Below are 20,814 nucleotides of genomic sequence, written 5' to 3' on the forward strand. Positions count from 1 at the left end.
TGAAAACGAATATATTCTGATGTGGCTATTCTACAAAAAAGTCATTTTCTTTCTTAAGTCACAAAAAAAGTCTCAATCGGAGCTGACTTATGGTTGTCCAAATATACTGACATTGTCAGAAATAAAGCTTCGATGCGCATACTTTAAGCCTCGATTTGATTTTTAACCTCGATTTGATTTTTAAATGTTCGAATTTTCGAAAATGTATTTGACACAATTCTATAGGATTTCAAGTTTTATTTCGAACGTCATAAAAATTAAAAAATAACTTGAATGGTGTTATTAGAATAAAAATTTAATTTGAGGGATCTATTTGTAATTAATATTATTAATAGAGAGGCCCAAACCAGACCTCTTATATGGCCGGACCTCGTCTATTTGGACCAGGCGTTTCAAACTCAAAGCTGCTGAACCCTACTTGTCCCGCAAATCTATTCCCGTCAAACTCAAAAACCTAGACCATGAAATCCCTCGACGAAGCTGACGTTGGCATCTTCTGCTTCATGTCGCAACTCCCTGGTTTTCGTGGCATTCTCAAGCAAAGGTTCTTAGTTCTACATTTTCTTACGCACTGTATTTGTCTATGCCTGTATGTGCACAGAGACTCAATGACGCGTCTTTATTGTTGGATTGTGAATGATTGCATTGAATGAATGTATTGAATTCTAAACCTTGTTCCTTCGTCAAGGTATTCTGATTTTGTTGTCAATGAAGTGGATACTGATGGAAATGTTGTTCACTTGACTTGTTTGGATGCCCCTCTAGAGGTACATTACTTCTTCTTCTTTTTAATTTCGCTTTTAAATTCATATTTATCCTGCACATTTGAATATCGGTGTGTGTGTGTGTGTGTGTGTATATATATGTATATATTTATGTATATAACAAAATTATTTGATTATTTCAGGTTGTGGAAGAAAATGATGCTAAAAGGCCTGACTCAAATTTAATGACTCGAAGTTATGCTTCTGAAGTTGAGGCGTTTAAGTCCCTTGTTGGTGAATCTGATTCAGAGCTTCTAAAGGACTTCATTGATAAAGTTACTTCAGGCAGCGGGGATAGCATCTCACCCATAGTATTGTCACCAAGTTCTGATAAGTCCCATCGAACTGTAAGTCACTTATGCTGATATGTTCTTGTCCTTTCTGGTTTGTACATGCACACATTGTTCTGGGCATTAAGTTTTGGTCTGGTATTTGATGACCAAACTAACAAGGTGTCCTTGGTAGTGATTTCAGAACCAAACGGTGAAATTGGATTTACTTTTGTATGACAAGTCAAATCCAGCCGCTATAACTATTATTGTATGTGTCAAAAGGATGTTCTTTTGAGGTATCTTGGTCTGGGAAACTTAGATTGACTGACCTGAACTAGGTATGCATAATTAACTAATTATTTATGAGTCTTTCAGGTAATCCATAATTTCTTCAAAGAGAAATTGAGATTCCTTGTCACAGACACTGTGGATGGAACGAATGCTTCGTCAAAATGTGTCCGTGTGAGATTTAATTCAGGAGGGCTGAATGACAGGGGCAGAAGTTCAAAGAAACGGAAAGACAGAGGTGATAAGGCATTTGATAGCAGGGGTGCAAGCAGTTGGCCAGAGCATCTTGGCAGATTTCTTAGGTAATAAGTATATGAGTTGGCTTACATGTTTTATTTTAAAGTATAACTTTTTCAATATTTATGCTTATGGAAGGCTGCTTATCCCATTTCTGTATTTTTTGTTCTGCTGACATATCCAATGCTTGCCATTAGAGTCACTGAGGTTGGTTTGATGTTTTGATTATTTTTTTTGAGAGAAATGGTGTGTACACTGTACAGGCCAAACTGAGCGTATATAACGAGGGGGCTAGTTGTAATAGAATAAAGTGAAATTGAATTTAACTGGTATAACTACTAATTATTAAACAAGCATAAAATTAAATTTCAAATTCTTTGATCCTCTGCCGTGGAGATTTTGTTCAAATCAAGTTGGTTTTGTTCACGGTAAGCATGTTGCTTAACTCCGCATTACATTCTACCTGCTTTCTGTTGACTGGGATAGTGGGATGTGAATCAAATCCTACTTTTGTATTTCTGAGAGAGCAGGGAAGAATTGGTTCATTCAGTAGAACTTCTTTTTTTTAGTTATGAGTATTCATTGCTTTTCATGATGTGTTTTACATATATCATCATTACCATAAGTATATATATATCTGAATCTGTACTGAACATGACCATCATCTGGATCATTTTATGAACGTCCAGATTTCATCTATGCAAAGAGAACAAGGATACGCAAGAAGTCTTAGGGTTAATTGGAAGAATGCTTGGTGTCCAGGTATGTCCTGCTCCTTTGTATTGGAAACGACTTATCATTTGTCTAGTCTCGTTTGTGACACTGAAAGAAGGCAAAAACAATGTGTTTGAATTTGGATGATCAATTTCTATCAATGCTTGCTCAAAAAAAGAAGAAAGTAGATCATTTGCCATGATTGCTTTACTGTTGATCAAAGGGATTTGAATTAATCATTCAATCCTCCTGTATATGGTTTATTCCATCACAGATTTTATCTTAATTTTGTGAGGTGAGTATCAGTGGATAATGGCTTGGAGCGACGTTATTTCTTAATCACCCCTGACCCAACCCAACAAGGAAAAAAACTTAACTAAATTTTCCTCTATATTTATTTGACAGCCAAGATCATTTGGGTTTGCGGGCACAAAAGATAAGCGGTCTGTCTCAACTCAAAGGGTAAGTTGTTTATGTTATTTCTTCTACTTATGACCTTAATTTTAGCTTTAAATCAGAAAGACCACATACCACTCTTATTTCTTCAACTTATGGGTTATGACCCTAATTTTAGATTTAAATTAGAAAGACTATATGCCACTGTTATTCTTCTATTTATGACCTTAATTTTATTTAGCTTTAGATCAGAAAGACTACATGCCAGGCTGGAGTTAACTGCTTTTTTCTTTTTGGGGAAGAAAGGGAGATGAGTCTGGAATGTAGGTCAAAAAAGAATGGGAGGTCTTATGCCCCTCGAAGGCTAGGTTGTTATTATCCTGTTCATCCTCTATAGTATCAGTTCTACTCTACTTCAATATACCAATCGTTCTCTTTTATAGTATCAGTTGTGCATTTGTGTGGGTTTGGTCCTCTCAATTGGTATCGGAGCCATTCGACCCTGCTATGGTCCAATCTAAAATGGAAGGCAGAGCAGATCTGTTGGAGAAGGACGTGTCTGATTTGAAAAATTCAGTTGGAAATTTACAGGTTGATATGGAGGCCATCAATATTTACATGTCTGAAGTGCGTGATTTGCAGAAGGCACACGACACCTCAGAGAGGGGAAAGGAGAAGGTGGATGGTGAATCGTCTCTCCCTCTCAAGGAGATGGCAGAGAGGAGATTTTCATCGGAGTTGGAGATCGGCCGGAGGAAGCTTGAGCTGCCAGTTTTTTCGGTGGAGGATCCATCAGATTGGCTGTTTAGAGCTGGAAGGTATTTCACTATGAATCAGGTTGGGGAAGAGGAGAAGATTATGGCAGCGGAGGTTTTTCTCGAAGGAAAGGCCCTAAGTTGGAACCAATGGGTTGTAGCTCGAGCACCCATGGTTACATGGACAACTTTTCGCTCTACCTTGTTAATGCGCTTCCGCAGTAGCCATGAGAGCTTGGTAGCTCTACGACAGGAGACGAGTGTCGCCGATTATAGGGAGAAATTTGAGCAGGTTTTAGCACAGTTACCAGATGTAGGAGAAGAAATGCTGGCTGGGGCTTTCATGAATGGGCTTCAAGAAGATACGGACCGAAATAAGGATGAGCCCACCTCTTACTTTGGCGGGCCTTTTGGAGTTCTAATCTTTTTCATAGTCTTTTTTGCTCTTTGGCGATACCAATTGTGCTTTATAACTAATCTTATGAGTTATCTATTACGGAATGCAAAGGCTTTTTGGTTATTGCCATAAATGTGGAATTTCAGAGCATATGTTCTAGCTTAAATAAATCGTTCATTTACAAATGAAAGTTTGAGTAGAGTATTTCTGTTATGCTTCTAGGTAACTGTTTTCAAGCAGCATGCAAGTCGCTTGGCTGCTCTAAATGACCGGTTGATCGGTATTAAAGTGGGCGACTTCAGGTAAGCACAATGAAATGGAAATCCTCTATTTTCCTGCCATATAGTTATGATGCATGCTTAAGTCAGGCTACCTTATTGTCCAGCTATGTGAAGGAAGGAATTGTGCTTGGACAGCTTTTTGGAAACCGTTTCACTGTCACTTTGCGGTAAGATTAGAGAACCTGTTCTATCTCGTCTTGTACTTAGAAAGAAAAAAGTCAAAGCAAGAGAAAAGGTCTATTGCAGTTCGATTTTCCATTAACTATGCCCTTATAGTTTCTATGTATTCTCTCAGGGGAGTTATTGCAGAATTGGATGATACCATTGAAGCATCTGCAGATGCCTTGGGGAGGTGTGGATTCATCAACTACTTTGGTTTACAGGTACATCGTGCAAACTCGTTCTTTCCTATTTCTTTGTTTCCTCTCTTTTAGAGCTTATTTGTCTTAGTTTGAAGTTAATTCTATTAAGCAGCAGTCCTGGAAGAAATTATTTCTTTTTATTAGTAAAATTTGTGAGGAAATAGCTCACACACTGACCTAGTGATATTTAAGCCAAAACTCTTCAGTCGATATCCAAGTGGCTTCAACTTTTGCAGCAAAGATACGCAAATCATATGAAGGACAATAATGTCTAGTTATTGATGCCTTACCATGCCGTTGGTGAATTGAATTTTGTGTTTATACATTTTGCTTTAGGACTGTAAACCCTTGGCCTTTTGGTTCATTAGTGACTAAATTGAAATACTTTACACGAAAGAGCTTTTTTAAAATAATTGGTGCTTGTTGAAGCACTTTGTTTTAGTAAATTATTTTTAGTTTTTAATTAGTGAATAAGGTTGATGGGCGTATGAAAATGCCCGTTTGGTTTGAAATTAGTGAATAATGATATAATTGTCCTTTGCCCTTTGGTAACCCAATTATTTTTCTTATCCCTCTTCTTGCAAAAGAAAAACAAGAGGTGCTTCACTTGAAGAACTTTATCCTTGTAGCCTCTTAAACTTTTATCCTCGTACCCTCTTAAACTTTTATTTTTGTACCCTCTTAATTTAAGTGCTCAATTTTGATGAAACCCATACTAAAGTTATTTTTTACAATTAAAAGTAATTTCAAGTTTTCAACCCACTGCACCGTTGTTGGGCCTTCGTCTTTCTAGAATGTCGAACCTCTTTTAATTCAAATGCATGACATACCACTTATAACACCTTGTTAGTGCTCATGGAAAGTATCAAGGACAGACTCCTTACTGTGTTTGAACTTTTAGTGAAATGGTCGAACCTCTTTTAATTCAAATGCATGACATACCACTTATAACACCTTGTTAGTGCTCATGAAAAGTATCAAGGGCAGACTCCTTACTGTGTTTGGACTTTTAGTGAAATGGAAGTGTTAAAGGTGCACAGATTTTGTTTAGATAGAAAATTGTTCGGAAAATAAAAAATTGGGAACTATTATTACATTTCAATTTTTTCGTTATTTAAATGTAAAAGCAGAAAATCTTATTTAAATCATAAGCTTAAAATGACTAGATGATATTTCAAAATGTCGAGGAGCTCTTGGCCTAGTGGTAGGTTACTACTTGCTACTTACTTAGGACTCAAACCAGGGCAAACATGACTTCTCAAAAAACTTAAAATGATGTCCTCTGATGTGGAATGGAGAGTAATATGAATGTTGAAATTTGGGTTTGGATTACTCATAGTAACACAGTCACACGCAATGCACAGACTTTTTCTCTCTCTCTTTCCTCTTGGCTATCGTGCAACAACCATTTTATTCCTTGTTATATACTTATATTATGTTTTGTGTCTTCTTCTCCTACTTGATTTGGATAATCCTCTTTCCTTTTACATCCTGCTCATAAATATTTTTTTTTTACCAGCGTTTTGGCTCAGGTTCCGTGCCAACTCACCTCATTGGTGCTACATTACTTCGAGGGGAGTGGGAAACAGCCGTAAACCTGATTCTTGATCCAAGAGAAGGGGATATCCTTTGTTCTTTCTTTATTTCATGCTAATAATTTCTATGTTCCTCAGTGGTAATTGCAGTAGTTTGCTGGGAACATTTTAAGGACTTTACGCTTGTAAAATGATTGCTTACTGTCTTTCTTGACTTTAAAACTTTAAATACAAAGGCATGAGATAAATAATGCACGAGAATATTACAAGGAAAGCCATGATATTGAAGGAACCCTAAGGCGACTACCACGTCATCTGGTGGCTGAAAGGGCCATAGTAAGTTCCTAAAGCCGTTGATTTTTTCTTAACGCTCTTTTTGCATTGTTACTGCTAAGGTTGACTGGTTCTACAAATTCTTGCTAAGATTGATTTCTTCATCTCATACTTCGTTTCTTACTCCTATTCTGTTTTGCTTCATTTCTTGCTTCCTATATCTGCTGCATATCCCAGAATTATGATGTTTTCTGTCGCCTGAATATGTTAATATATGTTAGTTTCATGATAACATACTGCCCATTTCTTCTATTGTCTGACAGCTTCAATGTTTGAAGAAATGTCCAGGGAACTACTTGCAAGCCCTGACAGCCATACCTAGGACTTTGAGAATGATGTAAGTAATACTCGCAATGTTTCATCTCACCTGCAAGCTCTGCGATGACGTATATGATACTATTGAGCTCAATGTGTATTCCTGTAGATATCCGGTTTAATTTAAGTTTTGGTAATCACTATTTCTCATGTCAGATATCCGTGAGTTGAATGTCTGCACTGAAACTTATGAGCATGTAGAAAGACAATTATCTTGGGACCATGTTTAGTATGTTGCCCCCATTAAAAAAAATGTTTAGTATGATGGGACTGTAGATAGGAAACCACAGGAATGCTTATAACCAGTTAACCACTTTACATACCGTTCCTGTTGTTATGTGCCCATAGCCTGGTTTTGGCTGCCTTTTCTTATGTTCAATTTTTTTTTGATTCAATTGTGCATTGCATTCAAAAACCATGATTCCGGCTGATTTAGAGTTCATGTGACATGCAAAACTATCCTTAAGGTCAGAATACAACCCTCCTCTCTGTAGAACACACACACACACACAAAGTGGGATGCATGAGAAGCATATTTCCTTTTGAGGGGACTACTGTGACTTTGGCTTTATTGCTGTTGGCTTTTAGATGATGATTTTCTATTTTGACTCTACAATTACATTACTGGCTTGCTGTTCAGGTATGTTCATAGTTATCAAAGCTACTTGTGGAACCATGCGGCAAGTGAGAGAATTCAGAAATATGGTATGATGTTACATACTCTGAAGTAACTTTTTAGATTTTGTACTGTGTGCAGTAGGAAAAAGCACCATGTTAGCTGTTCTCATTATCATTGTAAAAACTTTTCAAGTGGTATTTGGAAGTTGACTGCATAGTTCTGTATTGTGTTTTTGCCATGTGCAGGAACTGACTATGTTGTTCCAGGAGACTTGGTATATTGCGAAGGAGATGATAATGAAAAATTTAGTTCTGAATGTGAATACAACAACGGTGATGACTCTTATGATCAGAGCCAGTTAGACGAAATTTCTGGACCAGATCTTCATGAGAGAAGAAGTACCACAGTCAAGGTCAACTATCATTTTATAGCTTTATGTAAAGTACACAAGTTGGTTATAACAAACTATCGAGTATTGTTTGCTTTTGGGAGCATGTTTAACTGCTTAGGTCATATTTTGTTTTTGGAGCATTTTCCATTTCCACTGGGTTCATGGACAGTGTAACATACTGTTGTAGATCTGGTCTCTTTCTGCAATCCTTTCTTGGATATATATTCTTATATTTCTTGACAAAATTGGGTATGCCGAAAAAAAGAACGAAAGAAAATTTGAAACTGTGAGAACCATCATCGTAACTTTTTTAGAAACTTACAAGAATTTTAGAAACTTAAAAATGCCTGGATCTTGTTTTGCTGAAAGAAGATTAGCACTGCTCTGAATCCAGGCCTCATATTGTGGCCCTTTAGAGCAATTTCTATAATCATTACACGGCCTATCTAGAGACCTGTGCCACTTGAGAAAGATTTCTGCATATTCAGCTGGGAGTTACTTGTTGTTAGCATTCTCCAATTGAGCTAACCCTTATCTAAATAACGAGTCGGCAGTTCTGAACAGTTTGCAATACCAGTGAGTGGAGATTTTTCCAAACCTGGAACCCTAAGGTACCCATGCTCAGTGGTCGACTCTGACTCCTCACGAGCCCACCCTCAGGGCAATAGTTTGAATACCCAATCCCCTTCGAGCAATCGGAAAAAGAAAGAAAAAATTATCACACATGTCAGTGGTAAAAATCTCAAACCAGATCCATATATAGCCAAGAGTTGGGAGTTTTATTTATGTTTTAGTGCACCCAGTGTCCCAGTGCCTTTTTCTGTTCATTTAGGTGTCACATGAAGAAATCTTCTCTTTGTGTTCTGAAAGTATTAAAAGAAGTTAACTTTGAAGTGATTAAGCACGTAGTTTCCAATGTTCAGAACATTTCTTGGGCTATAAATTAACTTCATGTTAATGTACTTGGGTGGCATCCTCTAGAAGCCTGCTTGAATAAAATTCATTCCACATACAGGGGACCAAATAATCTTTTAGTGAAGATAAATGTTATGTTGGCTTATTTATCCTGAATCTGATTCAGAGCTATTGAGCATGCTACTTGCTCTATCATATGGACTTCATTCAAAGAAAAAAGAAATTGTTCTACCGATGTGCCCTTCTAGTTTTATATTCTATGGCCTTCATTTCAAAACTATTGTAACTTATTTTTTCAATAGAAGATTGAGAATTTTAAGACAGTTCTTACTATATTGCAGGCGTTGACTGCAGAAGATATTCACTCTGGAAACTACACTATTTATGATATTCTTCTTCCAATGCCTGGGTGAGACCAAAATGGCCTCTCATTCTGGTCATTTTGATCTTGATGTACTATCCTTCGTGTCTAACTTTGTTATTATGCCAGTTCTAGGGTAATTTTTCCAGGCAATGATGTTGCGCAAGTGTATCATGATTTTGCAAAGAAGGTTTGTTGATCAATATCTATACTTTCCAGCTCTTTATGGTGTACCTCACTGCTGACTCTTAATCATCTATTATTGTTTACTCTTTACGTCTTCCTATGAATATCTTCGCACTTGAGAATGGGCACTTGACACGTGGGCCTTTCTTTAGGGCGTTCTCCCTTCTTTCTGTGCATTTTTGCTTGTATATTCTTTGTTTATCCGACTCCTTAGGGCTATTTGCCTCTAATTATGATTTGTTCTTGTTGGTTAGGATGGGATCAATCTGTCTGAGAGCACACATCGTGTCAAGTATGTCGCTTCTCTCTCTTAAAATCAAAATCAAGCCTTTTCCCTCTCTCTCTCGCTCTCTCTAAGATTGGAATTGTTCATTATGTGTTTTCTTAGGGAGTTTTCGATCACCAGTATGAATGGAAGTTATAGACAAGTTTTTCAGAAGCCATTGAATTTTGAATGGTATGGCCACTTTGTCTTAACATTGTCTTTATCGTGCAGTGTTCTTACATTGATAATTGTATATAAACCATTTCTTTCACATCTGTTCTGCAGGGAATTACTCACTTATACTGATGTTAATATATCGTTGACGGAGACAGATCTGGACAAGATCGCCAAGACTGAATCTGTCAATATAGTCAAAGAAGACACATCGGCCAATGGAAGTAGGGGAATGGATTCACTAGATTGCTTGAAACAATCAGAGAGCTTTGAAAATGATATAAAGCTTACAACAGATACCAGCGAGGCAGAGAGTGAGAATGCAGGGCTGTCACAAGTTGAATCCCAATGCGGTTCTAACTCTCAAGAGGTGCAAAAGGCTCTGAAGTTAAGCTTTACCCTTCCAGCTTCATGTTATGCAACCATGGCCATAAGGGAGTTACTGAAAACGTCAACTTCTGTATGTATCTTTGTTGGATATTTTTTACCTTCAATCTATTCTTATCAATACAACTTTGGCAATCACTCTATACCTTACTCCAAAAATAGTATTAGATAAGTCTCAGTATGGGTGGGCTGCGTCGGCTAGTCGACTGAATTGATTGATATATGTAGATTTTTAGTTACACTCACAGCAAACTTAGGTTCTACTGTTTGGGACACAACATAAACAGCATTAGGGCGTGAAGACCCCAGATGGCTGGATCTGACATCAAGACCAAAATTTTTTGGCAATAGATTTTGGATTTGAAGTAGAGAGGACAGGCCAGTTGCCTGTCATTTATATAAACTTTGCTTTGCTTAATATTGATATGATTCTCAAGGAACTCATTTTCAAAGGCTGGTAATTTTATTCCATTAACAAGTAGTGTGGGCACTTTCAGGTTGCATTCCACAAGACTTTAAACCAGTGAGGACCTCCATGCTTAGAGATTTGAACCTTTAGAGCTGTCCAATTTGTCCTGATGAAGATTCACAATATAATCAAGAAGGAAGGATGAGGAAACAAGGTGCACTCCTAATCTATCATTAAGAAATTTATCTTGTTTGTGACTTTATGTATCAGAAAAGGCCAAAGCATGACCTAGTATTGGTAAAGTTGTTTCACCAAATCTAAAAGTCGTTAGTTTCAATTCCTGAAAATAGGCTTTATGCAATGTTGGGGTAAGGTTATATACATCTTCCCTTCTACGACCTTGCCTCCACTGCCATTGACTTGTGAATGATAGTTGTTTAATTTTTTCAAATATGTTTTCAATAAAGACAGCAATGTTTCTTTCTTGTATTGAATAATTCAATGTCCATGCCCATTTATCTCAAATCCACGTCTTCCAACCTCAAACATCCAAATGTGCTTTCTGGAAAGCTTATGTATGCATTTACAGCTTTTTCAGGGTTGATTACCTTGTTGAACACTAGATGTATGTTCATATTTTGCTGAAGACTGTACATCATGATTCATGAGTATATAGACTGCATAATTTAGATATTTAATCTCATGCTCCTTGGTCTCGTGATTGTAGCCCCTTCTCATATGCTACTCACTCTTTGTTCACTCTATTTTCATCTCTTAATATATGAAATGATAATGAGTCTGAAGTCCTTTGTACTTAAAATTAAAAGAAAAAATAAACTAAGTTGCCTGAGTTGATATAATTGCATATACTGTTCAATTCGCCAAAACCAACTTATGCAACCCTTATTAGTTTAGAGGGAAATAAATTATAATATGAAGAGGAAAGGAAGAAATTACGTATGGTATACTCGATGAACCAGAATGGCAATTAATTTTCATTTATACTTTGACACTGGATTTTGTAACTTGAAAAAAATAATCATTTTGATTTTGTTTGTATTACGTTCCATTTATTGTTGAAGCTGAACCTAATTGCTGGTCATTCGTGCCAAAAAAATTCTTTGGTTGGTTCAGAGGGTTCTGGTAGATGAACCATTAGTACAGTGTCAAATGAGGCTGCAGAAAAGAGAATTAAGTCTTTAGGAAGATACTACATATATTGGCACATATGGAAGACCAGATTAAAAGCTTACCTCATATGCAAGTAGGTTGTTGCTGTAATTCGAGTGACAAACTCTGCTGTAGACATCACTTTCCATGTCCTTGAGAGTTTGTGTTGTTTGGTAAAACTTGACAAGCCAGAGGTCATGGTTTTCATGATCAAAGCGTTTTGATCGTGAAGAAGAGGGTCCTGTATATTCATCTTGTTGACCATTCACTTCATTGCCTTTTGATTTCATGCTCCTGTTGGGTCGCTGTTTTGGTTCACTTTGTGACCTGGCTTTAGACCTTGAAGATTCTGTGTTTGCCATGTAATTTGGCTGGAAAGATTGGTCATTAGACATTGGGTGCTGCTGAAAACTGAACGAAGCACTCCCAGAAATTGATTTGGTAATTTTGGAATGATTATTAGGGCTGGTGTGTGCTGTGTTGAAGGATAACTCTTTATATTGATGCTTTTGCTCTGAGATTGAAAGATCTCCATAAAAATAACTGTTTAACCCATTATCTATGTGCCGCATGTCTGGATGATTTAGAAAGCCATGTTTGCTGTTCCAAACTCTGCGTGTCTCATGAACATTTACGCCGATTGTTTCCTGCACTCGAAATCTCATAAAATTAGTTAGCAGTTGGTTTCATTCAAATGTTGCAGGCTGACATGTATATGAAGAGTTGAAGACTCACGGTATGAGATTTTCTGGATCTGCTGTCTAGAGGAGTATTTGTGTGCCTTGAAGACAGTCTTTTAGAAGCAGATTCCTCAGCCATCTGGACTCTTTGAAATCGAGCTCTGACTTGTATTGACATTAGTGCGTGCATGCAACGAATAGTCGTAGTTGTTTGCTTCCTCACCAGGTGACCTCTTACCAGTGCTTGTAACTTGACTAGACTCCTCAGAGCACAAAGTGCTTTCTTTGCCTGCATAAATAGTCTGATCATTTTCACTTGCCTACGATATGATTTTGGAAGTAGAATGTGAGTTTGGATAAGTACCAAATAAGTATGGAAAGCGGCTTGAATCTTGGTAGCAGCAGCATTTTCAACTCTAACGGTTATTCCATCCGATGCATGTTTTGTTGGCATAACAGATACAGAAGTTGCCGCTACCACGGTCATATTATTCTGTTGATTCTCTGAGTCTGCATCAGTTTGTAGTACTATTGTTTTGGTGGTGCTCAAGTCTAGAGATTTAGAACTCTTGTGAGCTTTCTCTTTCGCTGTTGTTCTGCCGAAGCTCCACCTTCTCTTGTAAATTGGAGTTCTTGGTACAATTGCAACTGAAGTTCCGGCACTCATTTCGGATAAAGACTTGTCTTTCCCCTTCTCCTCCTTTTTCCCCAGAAACAAGTTCATCACCCATCTGCTTGCCCTTCCCATATCTGTTAAGAGAGTGAAAGATATTGTTTCAGGGCTTCCAGCTTCAGTGAAAAGAGAAGAAAGACAAGGCACATGAGTTCATGGTACTTGCCTGTGTGGCCTTTGGCTATGTACTTAAATAAGCATTATCTTCCCATCTTGCTCGACCTTTAGGGGTGTATTCTCATTTTACCTAGTATTTTAATTTTGTGTATGGTCTGCAAGACTCAAGCCTCTCCTCATTTAGCCATTTGCCACTCTCCTGAAGGGTACCTAGTTTAGTTATGACTCTTCAACCCTGTCACTCTAGCACAACCACATAAGATAATTTAGTCTTTTTCTATAGACAGTAAGTGCTGTGTTTCATAAGTTAAGGTCTACAAGAAGAATATAATTTGCAATCAGGTGAAGTAACCAAAAGGAGTAGAAGTTGATGCAGGTCTATTGTCTCCATACGTGTTCGCAAGCAGTATTTGAGGCATAATGAAACCCTAGATCATGTAGTTTAATGGCAGTAACACCCACAGAACCTATAATTTGAGTCCATCATACATGATGCCTGATTTTCCATCTCACAGGCATTGTGACATGAAAGTAAACTACTGTATATATGTTGATTTCCGACTAATCGCCTAAAACCTGTCTGCATTGCTACTCTAATACTTACCAACTACAGAAATGTATATATATAAAATGTCTTGGTAGATTAGTCGTCCTGTTTGATTGTGTTCTCCTTGAAGCTTTTGGATAACCATATGGCAGTCTCCCTAGGAGAGACCTTTCCAGGTCCAAATGGCTTCAGAAGCACGACCAGCTCATCATACCTTTCATCTATCAGCAATCTTGCACTAAATTCAAGTAAACCTTCCAGAGCCTCAGCTCTTTGCTGATACGATGAGGTGTCAAATCGGAGGCGGCTTGATGCACCAGCATTTTGATCAGAGAAGTTGCTTCTTTGATCTTCATGTACTCGAAACATGCTCTGTTGGATTCCCTGCCACATCTCGGTGTTTTCTTCACAAAATTGGACCATGCATTTATCTTTTGTAATTGACGGGTCCTTGCGTTGTCGGGAGCTAGAAGAACCTTGAAGTGGAAATATGGGGTCCTCTTCAGGAAATAAGGGGAATTCAGCTATACGGTCCATACGAGGAGCATTGACAGAAACATCTGGAGACTTTAGATCGTGAAGAATATTGAAATCATGTCTGTGACGGGACTCTCGTGCTGCAGTTTTTGCTGGCAACGGCAAAGAGGCTCTGCGGGTGGCACTGACAGTCTTCTTTGCAGGAGTGCATGAAACAAGAAGCTGCTGATCAAACATTAGGAAATTATGCATAAGAACCAAAATTTACTAGAGGGAAGGCAGATGTGTGTGCATACTATATTGCATACAATTGCAGAAGTGTGATTTGAGTTAGAAAGGAGATTCATGAGACATTACTGATTCGCGTTTCTTTATGGGCTCTGCACGTTTCCTTGGAACAACAGAAGCTTTTGCTGGTGTATCTCTCAGAGTTTTGACAATAATAGATGTTTTTGAACCAACTGTTTTACAAATAACCGTCTCTTCACTGCTGCTACTAACTGATAAATCTGCTCTTCCACGATAATGAAAACTCGTTTCATCGTGTAATCCTCTGGTAGAAGTAGAGCACACAGAATCTAGATCAGCTGCAGACACACTTGGATTCAAAGCCCTATTACTGCTGAATGAATGTCTCTTCTCTCTATAGTTGGAAACTGGAATATCTTTTGGCCCTGAGAACCTGGTTTTCTTTGCGAAATTGGATTCAGGCCAGTGGACCGGCAATGCATTGCGCCTAGGACTATTGAGTCTTTGGTTAATCTTAAGTACGAAAGGCTGAAGGTGTGGATGCCTGAGCAGCTCAGCGGCCTGTGGCAAAAGATTATCCACCCATAAACAATTGCAAAAACATTTCTTTCAAAAAACTATTAGGTCTTATACATACGCTTGGCCTAAATTCTGGGTTTTTCCTCAACATGCTTTTAACAAGACCTCGACTGCAAATAAAAGAAATATATGGGTTAGCAAAAACTAAAATGAAAGCATAGGAGGCACTAAAAATCTGCTGTGAAATGAGAAATTATAGCACGTTTATCACACACAATACCCTTTAACCAAGAAAGAATATTCAGTTTCTCGTCAAAGATCATCTCATTCTGCAACCAGCATAGTAGATTGATTTCAATGCTCATAAATCAGTAGTAGAACAAGCACTTACAATGCACCAGAATATTTAGTTGGAAGAGGAGCCACAATCGACTTATTTATCTTGTTAATCAGTGCTTGAATATCCTGCTCACAAGGCACAAAATATGAAAGAAATGAATACTAATGGACTTTAAACCAGAAAAAGCAATTGTGAATCACTTCGAAGAACCTCAAACACAAACGATGAAACATGATCAGGTCTCATAATATTAACCATACTGACAAATTACCATCAAAGATTAGAGAAGTTCCATTGTCTTTTCATTGATATAAGTGAAAAGGTACTAGCAAGTAAGCAAGCAAGATGGCATCATCTCTTTGCTCTAAAATCTGGCTCTAACTTCAATTTCTTAACTCGAAACCTATTTAGAATCCCTTGAACCAACGATGACTAAATAACCAACCATGGAAAAAGTTGAATACAATAGTTCCACTATTCACACTTCTATATCTCATGAAAGTGAAACCACAAAATACGTATAATTGTAACTTGATTCTGGTCTGACTTGGGTTTTCTTGCATAAACGTCCTACTTATTTGATCTTGACCAACATGATCCAGTCATCGTGAAAACTCTACTTCCAACTCACCCTAGTTGCGTCCTCTGTTTATCAATGGTGATTGGTGATTGACACCACGTAGCTAACATAAATTCTAGTTGAGGACTCTATCAAACCATTGACTGAGTATCTCTAACACATCCCAAAGTAAAGATAGGTCACGACATGTATCTAGACATAGGTTGTCCAATATCGCAGCCTCAGAAACGTTCAAATGTAATTCGACAATTAGCACACTGATTGCTATTTACCAGTTACCACAAAATCAAATATTGCGGTAAACTAGGTAAAAATGGTTTTAGTAAAGCCATTAAATTTTAGTGCACTTGGAATTAGTAAAGCACACCTACTTGTCTACACTAAAGCATAGACACTCATCAAAATGTCATAGATCAGTAATGAAACCAGATCAAACAAAAACTTCTGAGAGAATTAATGATAATGAGGATGATGATTCACCACTACTAGTCCAACTCAACTTCTCCTTTGCAAACATGCATATATTTATGAAGTTCTGTCACTAAGTAGTAGGCAAAGATAAAAGCGGGGGTCAAGAACTTACAAAAGCTTTAAATGCAGGCTTAAGAGAAGTCATTTCATATATACAGCATCCTGGATAAGAGATTTCTCAGAATTATAAACACATAAATGTTTAATGAAACACAAAAGAAGACGAATACTAACACGAAAAGCGTATGCACACATGCTCATAGAGCGACAAGAAAAGAATACCTAGTGACCAAATATCTGACTTGGAACCATATGGGATATCAGCAAGAAGCTCTGGGCACATATAGCTCGGAGTTCCCACAACCTGATTCACTTGGAATGTAAGCTGCTAACTTTTAACGAGTTCTAGAGATTAAGTAAGATTACAAAGAGAAATGGGATGGATTCAGTTATAGACTGCATCACGTACAGAGGAAGCAAAATCATCTGATGTCAAAATTTTGGCAAGTCCAAAATCACCTGCAAAAGAATTGGCCACTAGTCAATGTACTTAAAATCTCTTTAAGAGAGTTACAAATCAACAACATGAACACTTACCAAGACGTATGCCTTGCCCTTTTGTCAAGAATATATTGGAACACTGAAGAGAATCATGAAGCACAACATCCACAGAACCAGCTTCAGAGATCTAGTATGAAGGCATAAGGAAACTTCATATGCATGTGAAAGTGCGCCACTGACCTTAACATCACGATGCAGAATGTGACTCATGTGCAAATAGTCAAGGGCCATTAGGAGTTGAACAAGCCACTTACAAAGCTTCTGCAAAAGTATAAAAGTACAAAGTTACTATCTCACAAGAAATATAAGAAAAACTTGCTATTAGAGAATGGGCAGGAGATAACCTCTTCTGGGAAAAGCATGCCATTTGCTTTCCTTATAGCTTCCGCCCTGTACCATATGCAAAACATAAGAAACATAAATGGGTAAGGCCACTAGATGCTTCAAGTGAAGTATGTAAATTCATTAATATCACAGAAAAATAAACCGTACATGTCTCCTCCTTCACAATATCCTATTATAATGCACACATAGCAACCCTGAGAATAAAGGCATATAAATATGAATTAAAATGTTAGACATAGAAAGCCAATGGCATGTCAATGAGGAAAAAATGTACAGAATACTGTACATAGGCCACACACACACACAAAAAAAAAAATCATCATCGTCAAGCCACAAAATGAATAAATTAAAATCTTGGGAGTGGTCATGGAGATTATTGTAGGAGAAAAAAAAAACTGAACACAATATCACTTCAAATGGAAGAAAATGTTTATAGAAACTAGCTGCCTAAGCTGGAAAGAAGCCTTTAGGTTGTAGCTGTTTTGTGGTTACATAGGCACACTGACCTTTATGCCAAGATAACTTCATATGGGATCAAGATCTTCGGGACCATTCAAAATGCCAACTAAACTCACTCAACTTACTGCAGTCCTACCGAATTATGGGTGAAAAAATAGCGTGTCAAGTATTTTTATGACCCAAGGGATTTTGAAAAGTCATACAAATACTTCTTAAGGTCATAATCTCAAGAATATCATAGATGCCAAATGGTTGGTTCCTAGGGGGAAAAAATCTAAGATCAAGTTGATCTGGGCAGTTGAAAGTCTAGTTGGATTCAAGATTTTCAAATGCGAGAACCAATTATAGTAAATAAGGAAGATACTTAAGTTACACCTTCAGCAGCAAAGTCAGATAAAAGCAAGAGCCAGGACAAAAAGATACTGATATCCAGCTGTAGAAACCATTAACAATAGAAACGAAAGGCAGATAAGCCACCGTTATACAAGTGATCACATGTAGAATATACCTTCTCCACCCAGGAATCTTTGTACTCTACTATAAAAGGATTTCGCATTTTAGATATGAGTTCCATCTGCATGAAAAAGCAATGGTCAGTTACGACCCGGAATCCTTAAATCAAATACTCAAACTGCACACTGCTGCAATAAATGCATTCTACTTCGACTCGTTTAATGGTTTAAGTATATTCTGGAACTAACCAAAAAAAAGAAGAAGAATATTCTGTTCGGCAAAGTTTGTCACATCCAGCCAGTTCCAAATATTTCAATCTCAAGACGTTATTGAATTTTTTGATTGATAGGGCATCATTTTTCATTGATTAAATAGCCATTAACTCAGTGAGCACAACAAAGCTTTGACAATGAGAGAAGCATATATAGAAAGCCTACCTCTTGATGGGCGGATTTTCGAGACCTGTCAGTCTGGCGAGCAAGCCGGATTTTTTTCAACACATACCTTGATGGATTAAAAGAAGCAGAATGTTATATGAAAAGGAATTTCCAAGCAAACCTCCAAATAAAAAACCTATAATATTAACACAACCAATAGTTCTTGTCATGCAACGTTATACTGCAGATGAATGAGAATAATGAAAGCAAAACATGTTATTTTCATTCTCACTTCTCCTTTTCATGCTTATGCCTCACAAGAAGAGCTGAACCGAAGGCTCCCTTTCCAATCTGCTCAAGTACTTCGTACCGCTCCATGTAAGAGGCTTGATTGACTTCTTTTCTGGTTATAGACTAAACAACTGAATCAATGAAAAATTCAAAAGACTGTAAGCTACAACTAACAAGATTACACTCAAAATAAGGGCAGAAATGCAAGAATTCAACAAAAGAGAAGTTACACAACCTGTAAAGTCCTCAAGAAAACTCATTATTGTATGAGTAAAAAATTTCCTTCACAAATAAAGAAAGTAACTCAAAACTAAATGAGAAGGTGCCATTTTCAAAGGGGTAAAGTAAAACAACAAGAGAAAACTTAGAGAGTCCTTGAAAGCTAAGGAAAATTTTATAATTGTGGAGGCACCTAATATTTCCAAAGCCAAATTGACAGATATCAAACAACAACATCAAAAACTTGTATCAGTTCTCAAAAGATTAAAAGAAAATGTCACAGTAAGTCTTTGGTATTAGCACTTTCTTTTCTTTTTTAGTAACTTAGTTTCCCAAACTTTGCGTTAACGCATGAACTAGATCGTTTAGTTAGCATAGAAAAATTCGAATTAGTGAAACCGCTCTACTTCATTTCAATTTCTGAGAGATTGTAGCTCCTATCTTTACTCCAATTTTCTTAGCTACCAAACATTTAAACAGCCCTTCAAAAAAACAAGTAATCTCTCCCAAGAGAAAATAAAAGGCAAAAAAGAAAAAGAGAGAGAGAGAAAAAAAAATCGAAACACAAATCAAAATCGAAGAACAATCAAGAATGCAAAGTATGTGATGATGTATCAAATGCACCAGAAAAAAAACCGACAGTATCTCCCAAATGCAAAAATGCCGAAGCAAATTTAACCTGAATTTCTGTAGGCGAAGAACAAGAAACAGAAAACGAAGAGAGAAGAGATCAGAATGCTTGTTGAAGCTAAAGAGAGGAGAATGCAAATGCGGAGTCCAACATTTGCAGAGAAATGAAGAAACGACACCGTTGAACCAGCAGAGGAAGCAGCAGCAGAAGAAGACGAAGTTGCTGTGCTAACATTTGCAGCTGTAGTTGTGTGAGGCAGTCGGTGTATTATACTCTTAACTCCGACAAAATATTTACATGGAAGCGTTGTGGACCACATTTTACACTACACTCTTGTCCCTTCTCCTCCTTCTTCTTTCAAATTAAATTAATGAAAATTAATCCTCACCAAAAAAAACACAAATTTAGGAAACAGAGAGCCAGCAATCATGTCTACATAAAGGTTTCTCTCTGCCTAGTCTTTTGACAGAGAGAGGAGCGAAAATACTAGTTTGGACACTGACGATAGAGAAACTGGTGGACAGAATTGGAATATTGTGACTGGAAGGAAAACACGGGACCCTTCCGTGTCCCACCTCACTTTCCTCTCATTCTCATTCCACCCTAGAGCATGACCGTCTCATCTGAATTTTTAAATAGCAGCCAATGGATGAGCTCATGAGCCTACCACCAATTACCCTACAGACGTTTAACTCCTTCACTATCACCGTCTCTCCTATATTAACAATTATTGGGGAAATTAGACTTTTCTCTTTTTCCTTGATCGGAGTTTCTTCTCTCTTCTCCCTTCACTTGTCAGATAGATCAACGTTTATTCTTTTTATTCCTTACGGCTGAGATTCGAGCTTCTTCTTCTTCATTCGCTTGCGACATAGACAAGTCTTCAAAGCGTAGTTTTGATCTAGAGAGAAATAGAGAACGAAAATGAAGAGGCGTTGATCTATCTTCAATATATGATATTATATATGTTTTGTATCTATTAATATTATATATGTTTTGAATCTGTTAAAACTATATCTAAAAAGATGCATCATTCGCCACCATCAGCTGCTGATTCCATCGAATTTTAACCTTGAAGCCGTGATCACCCATGAAGAAAATTGTATGATCTGGTCACTGGAGACAACACCGCCCCAAGCAACCGCCATAGTGTAACCCAGACCTAGGCACACCATCCCCGCCCATTGACTAGTCAGAATAGTCGGAGGAGGAGGAAGATCTGATTTGGGTGTCAAATGGAGAAGATGAGAATATTTCTATCAATAAAACAAATGTTTATAACTTTTTATCATAAATTTT

General features: G+C 37.4%; 3 protein-coding genes across 7 annotated transcripts; 1 reads left to right on the forward strand and 2 right to left on the reverse strand.

Annotated features, from left to right (window-relative positions):
* The first annotated feature begins 377 nt into the window (after positions 1-377).
* LOC120011052 (multisubstrate pseudouridine synthase 7) lies at positions 378-12,756 on the forward strand. 2 transcript variants are annotated; one of them, XR_005470976.1, is made up of 21 exons: positions 378-544; positions 689-767; positions 908-1,111; positions 1,412-1,626; positions 2,251-2,323; positions 2,681-2,737; positions 4,046-4,125; positions 4,209-4,271; positions 4,400-4,487; positions 5,986-6,088; positions 6,234-6,337; positions 6,598-6,671; positions 7,290-7,354; positions 7,514-7,680; positions 8,916-8,983; positions 9,065-9,125; positions 9,376-9,413; positions 9,510-9,578; positions 9,672-10,020; positions 10,445-10,570; positions 12,230-12,756. XR_005470976.1 is itself a non-coding variant. In XM_038862070.1 (20 exons), exons 1-20 carry the CDS (start codon positions 462-464, stop codon positions 10,472-10,474), a joined length of 2,070 nt encoding a protein of 689 aa, XP_038717998.1. In that variant the 5' UTR covers positions 378-461; the 3' UTR covers positions 10,475-10,853. The 2 variants fall into 2 exon arrangements, 1 of the variants encoding a protein (XP_038717998.1); XM_038862070.1 differs by lacking the exon at positions 12,230-12,756 and having other exon boundaries at positions 10,445-10,853.
* Positions 10,487-12,954, reverse strand: LOC120010453. The gene is made up of 5 exons (XM_038861253.1): positions 12,262-12,954; positions 11,610-12,173; positions 11,420-11,496; positions 10,897-11,004; positions 10,487-10,583 (listed from the first exon to the last, which is right to left on the reverse strand). The coding sequence occupies exons 1-5, from the start codon at positions 12,952-12,954 to the stop codon at positions 10,487-10,489; spliced, it is 1,539 nt and encodes a 512-aa protein (XP_038717181.1).
* A 354-nt stretch (positions 12,955-13,308) lies between these two features.
* Positions 13,309-20,435, reverse strand: LOC120011053 (serine/threonine-protein kinase Nek2-like). 4 transcript variants are annotated; one of them, XM_038862072.1, is made up of 15 exons: positions 19,564-20,435; positions 18,667-18,777; positions 18,435-18,501; positions 18,053-18,118; positions 17,233-17,279; positions 17,085-17,130; positions 16,921-17,001; positions 16,777-16,819; positions 16,649-16,698; positions 16,462-16,543; positions 16,292-16,341; positions 15,180-15,253; positions 14,907-14,958; positions 14,378-14,830; positions 13,309-14,245 (listed from the first exon to the last, which is right to left on the reverse strand). In XM_038862072.1, the coding sequence occupies exons 2-15, from the start codon at positions 18,750-18,752 to the stop codon at positions 13,640-13,642; spliced, it is 1,803 nt and encodes a 600-aa protein (XP_038718000.1). In that variant the 5' UTR covers positions 18,753-18,777; positions 19,564-20,435; the 3' UTR covers positions 13,309-13,639. The 4 variants fall into 4 exon arrangements, with proteins under 4 accessions (XP_038718000.1, XP_038718001.1, XP_038717999.1 ...); XM_038862073.1 differs by having other exon boundaries at positions 18,667-18,788; XM_038862071.1 differs by having other exon boundaries at positions 18,667-18,796.
* Between the last annotated feature and the right edge of the window lie 379 nt (positions 20,436-20,814).

Source organism: Tripterygium wilfordii, chromosome 12 (assembly GCF_013401445.1).
Source record: "Tripterygium wilfordii isolate XIE 37 chromosome 12, ASM1340144v1, whole genome shotgun sequence".
Lineage (NCBI taxonomy): Eukaryota > Viridiplantae > Streptophyta > Magnoliopsida > Celastrales > Celastraceae > Tripterygium > Tripterygium wilfordii.